This window comes from Phocoena phocoena, chromosome 19, assembly GCF_963924675.1.
Source record: "Phocoena phocoena chromosome 19, mPhoPho1.1, whole genome shotgun sequence".
NCBI lineage: Eukaryota > Metazoa > Chordata > Mammalia > Artiodactyla > Phocoenidae > Phocoena > Phocoena phocoena.
Genome location: NC_089237.1, coordinates 44,851,890 through 44,861,643, shown reverse-complemented (window position 1 = coordinate 44,861,643; position 9,754 = coordinate 44,851,890). Strand labels below are relative to the sequence as shown.

Here is a 9,754-nt window from a genome sequence, read left to right as displayed (position 1 = left end):
TGGTGGGAGGGGTCTATCACGCTACTAAACCCCAGTGTCTGAGGCCAGGCTGGCAAGAGGAGACAGGCCAGTGAGTGCCCAACTTGATATAGAAACCCCCTACCTCCCAACACGACCCAAATGGCCTAGGACAGTGCCCTGGGTGGGAGGGAGTCTGTGTGGCAGATGCACAAGCTCAACTCCAGGCTCTACTAAAATAATTTAATAAGAAAAACGGAGTTTTTGCAACGGAGGCTGAGACAGCTCCTTTTTCTCTCCTCCCTTTCCCCTTCTCCATCCCTCCCAGCAAACCACACACTAAGGACCAGCCCTTTTACAACGCTTAGGCAGGACTGCGCCATCTGGCCACCAGGGGGCGGCCCTGCGCGCGGTCCACGTGGCGCAGCCTCCCGGCGGGAGGAGGAGCCGAACCTGCCACAGTGGCAGGGCTGGGGCAGGTCACTCGGAGCTGTCCCCATCCGGGCCGCTGTCCGGCGTGGGCGGGAGGAGGGGTCTCCGGCGGGAGCGCTTGACCCGGCGAGGGGGCATCTGCAGCCTCCGCTTCAGCACCGCTATGGGCAGGGTGGGGAGCTGTCAAGGGCAGGGAAGCCATCGGGAGCGGGGCGGGGCGGGGCAGGTGAGGAGGGGAGCTTCTCACCAGCCACTGTGTCCTGGCTGTCCACTGTGGGCTCCCAGTAGATGCTCTCCCCACGCCTGAAGTTTCGGTGCAGCCGCGTGCAGAGCGTGGCAAGGGTGAGCAGCACCAACAGGAAGGTCAGGGCCATGGCAGCCCAGGCGGCCTCCTCCGTGCGCGGGGTGGGGCCCCGGGCTGCCGGCGGAGGCGCTGCTGCCCGAGCGGCCGGGGAAGCCTGACTTGGACAGGCACAGACCCCTGGGCTGCTTTGCCCTTTGGGCACCTGAGCCTCTAGCCTGGAGCTGACACTGCTTCCAGGCCCCAGAGGCAGCAGTGGGCCAGTGGGCACAGATGGGGCATTATCCCTTGCACCCTGGGGTCCCAACATAGGCTGCTTGGCCTCCATGCTCCGTGGGGAAACAGAGCGGAACCTCAGGGCTGAGGGGGTGGGCTGGAGACCAAGGGCAGCCCGCAGCCCACGCCTCTTGGCACCACTAGGAAAGAGCTGCCTAGGCCCTCTAGATGCCACCTCTACGCCCGGGGGCCTCCAGCTCCGCAGAGTAAAGGCCAAAGCCATGGCCTAAAAGGAGAAGAGACAGCAGTCACCCTTTCCCTGCCCAGATTACCCAATGACACCACCACCCTGGGCCACCAATCCAATGACCATCAAGCCTGGCCAGCACCCCTCACCTGCACACACCCTCTCCGGCACAGCCTCCCTCTGCCCGGTGTTGGCACCAAGGGATAGGGCCCAGAAAAACTGTCAGAGCGAAACCATGCTTTCTCCTTCTTTTGCTTCCGCCGCCTCCTCCTCTTCAGCCAGTGGGCAGCCCAGGCTGGCTCTACCCATGCCATCTCCAGTGCCACCCCCCATGCTGCCAGTACCAGGGGCTATGAAAGGAGGTAACTGTTAGAGCTAAGACAAAGATGGGGAGCAAGCAAGAGGAGGCCCTGAATTCCCCTTGCCCTGCACGTGGGGCTGCAGCCCCTGCCAGTGCCAGACAACCACCTTTCAGCAACCACTCACCCGATCCTGGGTGAGGCTGGAGTCAGGGACCAGTAAGGGCTGGGCCATGCAAATGTGGGCCAGGAAGGCAAGCTGGAGCTTCAGCCAGGGGTGGGCACAGGGATGGTAGAGGAAGCTGACATCCTCAGCCTGGAGGAAAGGCATGGAGACATCAAGCCAGGTCCCTCCCTAAGAATCCCAAGTTCTCCCATCCTGGGGAGCCAACTTAAAGGGACTCCCAGGATGGCCAGATGACCCTTCCACCTTCAGGGCTCAGGAAAGGACAAAGGGCCCTGGATACTGGTGTGCACCCCCTCTTGCCTCTGGGCATTCCATTCATCCCTCCTCTCCATGCACTGCCACCCCTCAAAGCTCACAACTTCTGTGACAGCATGTGTGGTTAACCCTGCCAGACTCACACCACACTCTTTAGCTGTATTTCTCTGGACCTGCCACGGTGGCTCTACAGGTTCCCAGTCTAGACTGTAAGCACCCCCCAAATAGAGACCAGCTCTTCTATGTATTGCCCCATCTATATATTCAATCTCATCTCCCCAACACATCCAAATACAGGGCACAAAGGCAGCAGGTGCACAATCTCAGGATAGAAACACTTCATCAATTATTAATTATTCTTTGACTGAGCTGACCTAACGCTCAGCACTTGTGCCAGATGCTGTAGGAGATGCCAAAAGAGAACTCCTGGACTCCGCTCGCAGGGAATGCAAAGGAAACTCAGGGGAACAGAACTAATGCAAATGAAAGCACAAACTAATAAAACTCAGAGTGATTAGTTGCTAAATTACAAGAGACAGGTTATAAGCATTACACAAATTTGGAGAAGGTGATGAATAAATAAGGGCTAATATGATCAGGCAAGGTCTCAAGAGAGAGCTGACTCCTATGCTGGGTTTTGAAGATGGATGGGGATGGATGGCAGGAGGGCAGGGAGCTGCCCCCTTCAAGTCAGGATACGCCAGGTGTTGAGGGGAATAAGCAGGTGCAAAAGTACAGGGGTGGGAATAAGCCTCGAACTCATATGTGTGGTGAGCAGACCAACAAAACGAGAGGAACCAAAGATGTGGGGAGGTTGGATGAGGTTTACTTAACGAGGTAGAGCCTGAAAAACTAGACAGGGGAGTATGGCCATGATAAGGGGAGAAATAAGGAGCCACTGGTTTCTGAACAGTGGAATGAAAGGGAATGTTTGGGAAAAGGAATCAGGTGGGTGGCATGAGCTCTTTTGGCCTGGAGCTATTACAAGGATCAAAAAAAATAGATATTTCAGAAGGAAAACCAAAGGGACAGAGAAGCTATCCAACCACTGGCAATGTAAATAGGCAGCCCCACAAGGTGAATCCACAGTTTGGTTGGTAACCTGAGGTACACACACTCCTTACAGCTTCCTATTTTCCAAAGTGCTGTCCCACACTATTTGTTAACTCCTCATGGGGAGGGACGTTACTAATAACCTCTCTTACAGAAAAATGAGGCCCAGAGAAGTCAGGAGACTTCCAAAGTCACACAACAGAGCTGGAGCACAAGTTGTTCTTTCCTTCTACCCTCAGGGTTCCCCTTGCAGCCTCCTGCCCACACAGCCAGCTACTCAACAGGACGCCTGACAAGCACTGCAGAGGACCAAGGCCTGTGGCTCACTGTCCTGGGACTAAGAACATTGCCTCTTACTGGGGGCAGTGGTAAAGAATGGAGCCGGTGAGCAGAAAAGGTGGAGAAAGCCTGCGAGGAGCTCGCTGTTTCCAGTGCAGACACTGAGGATGCCTCCTGCTTGTACTTACCTGCCGTGGACTCACCCGTGTGTAGGTCACTCTTGGCGACACCTATACAGGGGGAGAGAAGAGACCTTAGAGCCCATGGGGGACTCTGGGGGGGTGTGGGTGGGGAGAGAACAGCAGGCCCGTGCCATCACGTTGGAATGGAGACGTTGGTGGCTTGAGGGCCGGAGGAACCGGCAGAGGTGCTCAGAGGGTGGCTGTGGAAGGTGCCGCGAGGCCAGGGCGGGACTGGGCTGCCCCTTCACACTCCTCTCTCCCACCGCCCTCCAGGCACCCACCTGTGGGGGCAGAGGCCACAGGCCCTCGGGACAATGGGCTCCCACCTCCTCCGCCGGCTCAGCCACCACCTGTGGGTTCAAGGCGCAGAAGAGCTGGGGCGTTTGGCCTCGGCGCGGGCTCTGCCCTCTCCCTCCCAGGCCCAGCCCTCCAAGGGGAGAACTCCTAGTCCCCTCTCCGCGCACCACTCCTTCCAGCACGAACTTTTGGCAAAGCACTTTGAGATCCCGGGCCGAAGCCTTCTCGGGAGCGGGTCGCCTTACCTCACTGGGACCCAGAAGCCCCGCCAGGGCCGCCAGGAGAAGCAGTTGGGGCGGAGGCGGAGGAGGCGCCATCCCGGCCCGCCCCAGCACTGCCCGCAGCCCAGCAAGCCAGGGAGCGCGCGCCGCCTGGCCCTGCCCCCGCGCACCCACGCCGCCCGCGTGCCCACGTAGACCCCGGGCTCGCGCGCGCCGTCCCGCCCCGACCCCAGACTGCGCGCCGCGACTCTCCAGGCTCGCGCGCCCCTCCCCTCGCCTCGCCTCGCCCCGCCCCAGTGCCCGCCCACAGCCCGGGACAGTGCGCGCAAGCGTCCTCAACCCCAAGCCGGAAAAATTGTTCGGAAGCCGGTCTTCTGCGCGCAGCGCTGCGAGGCAGGCGGGACCACCTCCTTCGCCCGGGCACTCGTCTCAGCGGGTCTCCGCGGCCTGCAGGGCGCAGCTGCAGCTCCTGGGTGGATCTTGGAGCGGGGAGGAGGGCGGGAATTGGGATTCCACTGTGAACTGGGTGGCGCAGGAGGGGAGACGGGTCCGCTCCTTCGGCAAACCCGCTTCAGACTTATCAATGTGACCTGCATCTAGAAGAGGGACCGAAGCCTGAAGTCCGAGCTGCAGAAGAGGGTCCCCACTCTAGAGCTACACCTTCATCCCATCCCACTCTTGCCCTCGCAAATAGCGCCCGAACCCGGAGGAGTCTCCAAGGGTCTCAGGCCTCCACGCTCCCCAGACCCAGAAGTCCCAGGAAGCTGGAGCCGGGCTGGGGGCTGCTTTCTTGCCCACATCCGCCTCCGCTTTCGTAATTAGCCCAGCGGGGACAAGCAGATGCCCAAGGAGACTTTGGTCACCGTGAGGTGGAGTCACAGGCCTCGCCCCCAGCAGGGAGCGCTGGCCAGACGTCACCTGCAGCGGGTGCCCGCTCTGCCGCCCTCTCCCCGGTGCCCTTCTCCTTGGCCCGGCTCAGGATTTTGAGGAAAGACGGGAAAGTGGGTGGAGGATAAGAGTTGAAATGCCCAGCCCAAAACTTTGAAATAGAGCAAGACCGTCTCCACATAGCTGTGACTTGCAAGGGGTATTTCTTACCCTTCCCCCATTCCCCGGTAATTGCCAGTTATTGAGCTGATGAAGGGACTGCCATCTATCCCCTGCCACGGCCGGGTCGCGGGGTGATAGGCATCCCCCTCCAAGGGCACCTGAGTGCGTCTTTTCCTCCAGCCTATTCTCGGAGGTTTGGGGCTGTTTCTTTTGGGGAAGTCCTTCCTGGGGAGCGGTGGTGAGGATTTCCTCTACCTGAAGCCAGGTTCCAGGGGAGCCCCACGCTCCCGGGGTATCGGCACAGCGCACTAATGCAGGCAAGGGAACGAGCATTCCCCGGCACTCCAGCCTCCTGCTGCTAACCCGCGGTCGGGGCACGACGCCGGCCCTGGCCCTCGCTGGCCCTGAGCCGGACCCCCGCCCGGCCGGGTTATTGCGCAGTTGCGGGTGCCCGCGGGGCCGAGACAAACACCGAGGTCAGAGAGCACAGCCGAGCCTGGCGACGGAGGTGCGGGTGGTGGCTGCGGCTGCACTGCAGCCGCCCCGCGGAAGCCCGGGAGCCCGCGCCGGGAGCTGCGGTTTATTCACTTCTCCCTTTTGCTACTTCTCAACAGCGGCCCCTGAGGGCGCAGCGACGCAGGTCTCCCCGGTAGCTGCACACCCTACACACCAGGCGGGACGGAGGGGTGGGGGCAGAGGATTCTGAGACTCATCCCCGTCCCCCAAGCCTCGGTCTCCAAGTCTCCCCACTTTTCTGCCCCCCACACCCCACTCCTCGGCTTGCTGCCCTCCCCACTCCCTTCCGTCTCGCCGGCGCGTCCTCGCTCCCTCCCCGCGGCCTCCGCTCCTTTCACCTCTTGCTCCTGCTTGTCGCAATCACTGTACAAAGGGCCGTGGGCGGGAGTGGGGGGCGGGTGAGGGGAGCCGGGACCGAACTGGCTGTCTCTGCGGGGCCGCGGCCAATCCGGAGTGCACCCCCTCCCTCCGCGCGGGAGGGCCCTGGGCAGCCGCCGCGGCCCGGCGGAGCCGCGGCCAGAGCGGGGAGCTGGCCAAGGGGACCTCCCCGCCGCTGCCGCCCGCCGGGGGCTCTCCGGCCTCGCCATGCCGCCGTGGGGCGCCGCCCTCGCCCTGCTCCTGGCCGCGCTCGCCCTGCTTGGCCTGCTCGCCGCGCTGCTGCGGCGCCCCGGGAGGCGCGCCGTCGGAGCGAGGACCCTGCCGGGGGCGCAGGGCCAAGACCACGAGGAGGAGGTGGACGGCGCAGGCCCCGCGGACCAGTTCAGCGACGGGCGTGAGCCTCTGCCCGGCGGGTGCAGGCTCATCTGTAAGCCGTCGGCGCTGGCCCAGTGCCTGCTGCGCGCCTTGCGACGCTCGACAGCGCTGGAGCCGGGCCCGCGCTCCTGGCTCTCCGGGCCCCACCTGCAGACCCTCTGCCATTTCGTGCTGCCGGTGGGGCCGGGGTCCGATCTGGCCCGGGAGTACCTGCAGTTGGCGGACGACGGGCTGGTGGCCCTGGACTGGGTCGTGGGACCTTGCGCCCGGGGCCGCCGGGTCACCAATGCCGGGGGCCTCCCGGCGGTGCTGTTGGTGATTCCCAATGCCTGGGGACGCCTCACCCGCAACGTGCTCGGCCTCTGCCTGCTGGCCCTGGAGCGCGGCTACTACCCGGTCATCTTCCACCGTCGCGGCCACCACGGCTGCCCACTGGTCAGCCCCCGGCTGCAGCCTTTCGGGGACCCGTCTGATCTCAAAGAGGCCATCACTTACATCCGCTTCCGACACCCCGCAGCCCCGCTGTTCGCGGTGAGCGAGGGCTCAGGCTCGGCGCTGCTGCTGTCCTACCTGGGCGAGTGTGGCTCCTCCAGCTACATGACCGGTGCAGCCTGCATCTCGCCGGTGCTATGCTGCCGCGAGTGGTTTGAGGCCGGCCTGCCCTGGCCCTACGAGCGGGGCTTTCTGCTCCACCAGAAGATCGCCCTCAGCAGGTGGGTAACGGCGGCTGCAGACGAGCAATGGGGGAATAGAGGTTTGGGGCTGAGAAACGGCTCTGCCTGGTTTAGAATCAAACAGGTTTAGAGCAATTTAGGCAAAGTTTTCCTCACACACTTCCTGAAGCGTCCAAACCCTCTAGTCTGGACAGAATCAGGGAAGCAGGTTTAAAAGCCACAGACGGACTCAGCATCATTAGCTAGAGCAGGGACTCCTGACCTGGGGCCCTCTGGCCTCACTCACCTCAGCCCCACCCGTGTCCTAGCAACCTGAGCACCTGCCCCACCCGCCACAAGAGGCAGCACCTGACACGTACATCACTTAGTCCATAGCTTGTCAAATCAGCAAAGAGGGCTCTGGAAGCAATTGTGACTGGTTATCTGTCCAGAATGTTTCCTCTGAGCCTGGAGGTGACAGGAATCAGAAATTTGGTGGTATTTGATTGATTAAAATTCTTTAGACCTGACAGATGTTTTGCATATTCCCAGGTATATACTCAATATTTAATGCAAAAATTTAAGAGTATTTAAACATTTTTTTTAATCTCCAAAAAGAAAAGAATCTACCACCAGGGTGATGGGAGAATTTACCACTGAGAAGGCCTGAGTGACATTCCCACAGCAAATAACCAGGCCCCTGCTTACACTGTTGTTTTCCTAGGAGATGGAAGAACGAGGTCAAAGACACGATGGCAGCAGTGTGGTGTGGCAGAAAGACCTGGGATGTGGGGTCAGACCCACTTGGGTTCAAATCCTGAATTTCCAGCAAGTTAGCTAACCCCTTTGAGCCTCACTTCCCTCTTCAGTTAAATGGAGCTTATAATAACCACTTCCCAAGGTGGTTATAAGCATGAAATAAGATAATGAAAGTAAGGGGCCTGGCACCAATACATGGTGACAATTGTGATTTCTCTTTCTTTCCTTGCCCTATTTTGCCTCCTGTTCTAAGAAGGTCAACCCTGAGCTCAGCAACAGCCCATGTGCTACCATGGCAACCCAGAGCCGCTGGAACAGTCCAGGGGCAAGGTACTCTCTCATGGCTTAACTGCCAGTTTCCATCCCCAAATGACCACCCTCAGTACTGACCCTGGGCACCAGCTGGAGGATAAGGTAAGGGAAGTGGAGAGGAAACCTGGGCCTTTAGGAACTGCCCTGCCCATGGAATTTTGGGATTGCCAACTTGGGGCAAGCCTCTTTGAATGTTTGCAGGAAACACCTATCCAAATTCAGCTGGCTAAGGCTGAATTAATCCAAATAAAGGACAGAGCTGCCCATCCTGGCCTCCTGGTCAGGGTGCCAGGCCCTCTCCAGGGAGGTGGAAACAGCAAAGATGTCCCTCTTTCCCAGAGCAGTTGCTCTCAGGCTCCCATTTGGGGCCTCACCCAATTAATTACACTCCCAGTCACTTCCTCCGCCACTCAGTCCTCTCTAGGAATACCTGCCCCACTGATCGAGGACACACTCATCTGTCATCAGCTGGATAGCATATTATCTTTTAAAAAAGCAAACAAACTAATACAACTTAAAGTAAGATGTTAATGTTGGGGGATGTCACTTGCTGGTTTGGATAGTCTGAGCCACTGAGTTCTTCCAAGAGAGGTTCAGGAGGTGACATTTCATAGCAGGTTCCCTACAGAGGGTCTGAAGATGAGGTCTGGAGGAGAGCTGTTGCAATAACTCAGCAGCTGTAAAGTCAGATGCTGCCCCAGGGCTGGGGAGGTAATGCCATGAATGACTGTCCTGGTAGAAACTGTAACACAGGAAGGAGGGAGGAAATACCCTGATTGTTGCCATGCCAGCCCATGTCGCCAGATCTCCCCAATCCCCTCGAGAAGCCAGATAGATGCATTTTACGTGAAATCTCCTGATTTTAAATGATGGCAATGACATGGAAGTTTTTAAATACATTATATGGCCAAAGAAAGCCTTTGTGGTCAGAATCTGGCCTGTGGGCTGCCACTCTGTAACTTCTGCTGTCAATTTATTTTCCAGTTCTTTCCTCTCTTTCCTTCCTTCCCCATTCAACTTCTTTCTGCCAGGTACGCCACAGCCCTGGAGGACACAGTGGACACTGGAAAACTGTTCAGGAGCCGCTCCCTGCGAGAGTTTGAAGAGACCCTCTTCTGCCACACCAAGAGCTTCCCCATCAGCTGGGACACCTACTGGGACCACAACGACCCCCTCCGGGATGTGGACGAGGCAGCCGTACCTGTGCTGTGCATCTGTAGCGCCGATGATCCTGTGTGTGGGCCCCCAAACCACTTTCTGCCAACTGAACTCTTTCACAGCAACCCCTACTTCTTCCTCCTGCTCAGCCGCCATGGAGGCCACTGTGGCTTCCTGCGCCAGGAGCCCTTGCCAGCCTGGAGCCACGAGGTCATCGTGGAGTACTTCCGGGCCTTGACTGAGTTCTTCCGAACGGAGGAGAGGATGAAAGGGCTGAGCAGGCGCGGAGTTTCGTTCCTAGGGGGCCGGCGTCGCTGGGGAACCCTGCCAAAGCGGGAGGTCTCTCCCTCTTCCAACCTGGAGGAGATCTTTAGCTGGAAGAGATCGTATACAAGGTGAGACCTGACCCAAGAACCCGCCAGCCCTGCGAGGAAGAAAGAGCTGGGCACTGCTGAGTCCTGAAAAGGCATTGAGGACTGAATGGGGCAGGCAGCTTCAGCTCTTTGCCCCTGATTCAGCCCCTTCTCTCTTAAACTGGTCTGTGGAAAGAGATGGAACTTCAGCAAGCTAGCGTTCATTAGCCCCTGAGCAGAACTCCTGCCCAGGCCCTGCTCTACACATGCCAA

At 59.2% G+C, this 9,754-nt stretch overlaps 2 protein-coding genes across 3 annotated transcripts; one reads left to right on the top strand and one right to left on the bottom strand.

Annotated features, from left to right (window-relative positions):
- Positions 1–180: 180 nt before the first annotated feature.
- Positions 181–4,023, bottom strand: TP53I13 (tumor protein p53 inducible protein 13). 2 transcript variants are annotated; one of them, XM_065897532.1, is made up of 7 exons: positions 3,952–4,023; positions 3,691–3,759; positions 3,416–3,457; positions 1,641–1,769; positions 1,304–1,504; positions 638–1,193; positions 181–551 (listed from the first exon to the last, which is right to left on the bottom strand). In XM_065897532.1, the coding sequence occupies exons 1-7, from the start codon at positions 4,021–4,023 to the stop codon at positions 439–441; spliced, it is 1,182 nt and encodes a 393-aa protein (XP_065753604.1). In that variant the 3' UTR covers positions 181–438. The 2 variants fall into 2 exon arrangements, with proteins under 2 accessions (XP_065753604.1, XP_065753605.1); XM_065897533.1 differs by lacking the exon at positions 1,641–1,769 and having other exon boundaries at positions 439–551.
- Positions 4,024–6,026: 2,003 nt separating this feature from the next.
- On the top strand, positions 6,027–9,527 carry ABHD15 (abhydrolase domain containing 15). Its single transcript, XM_065897852.1, has 2 exons — positions 6,027–6,959; positions 9,002–9,527. The coding sequence occupies exons 1-2, from the start codon at positions 6,079–6,081 to the stop codon at positions 9,525–9,527; spliced, it is 1,407 nt and encodes a 468-aa protein (XP_065753924.1). The 5' UTR covers positions 6,027–6,078.
- The last annotated feature ends 227 nt before the right edge of the window (positions 9,528–9,754 follow it).

Coding starts and splice junctions, on each gene's coding strand:
- TP53I13 (XM_065897532.1), bottom strand. CDS start 4,023: ATGGCGCCTCCTCCGCCTCCGCCCCAACTGCTTCTCCTGGCGGCCCTG. Junction 1,505..1,640: donor CCAGCCTCACCCAGGATCGG/GTGAGTGGTTGC, acceptor CTCCTTTCATAG/CCCCTGGTACTGGCAGCATG. Junction 552..637: donor CAGCCAGGACACAGTGGCTG/GTGAGAAGCTCC, acceptor CCCTGCCCATAG/CGGTGCTGAAGCGGAGGCTG.
- ABHD15 (XM_065897852.1), top strand. CDS start 6,079: ATGCCGCCGTGGGGCGCCGCCCTCGCCCTGCTCCTGGCCGCGCTCGCC. Junction 6,960..9,001: donor CAGAAGATCGCCCTCAGCAG/GTGGGTAACGGC, acceptor TCTTTCTGCCAG/GTACGCCACAGCCCTGGAGG.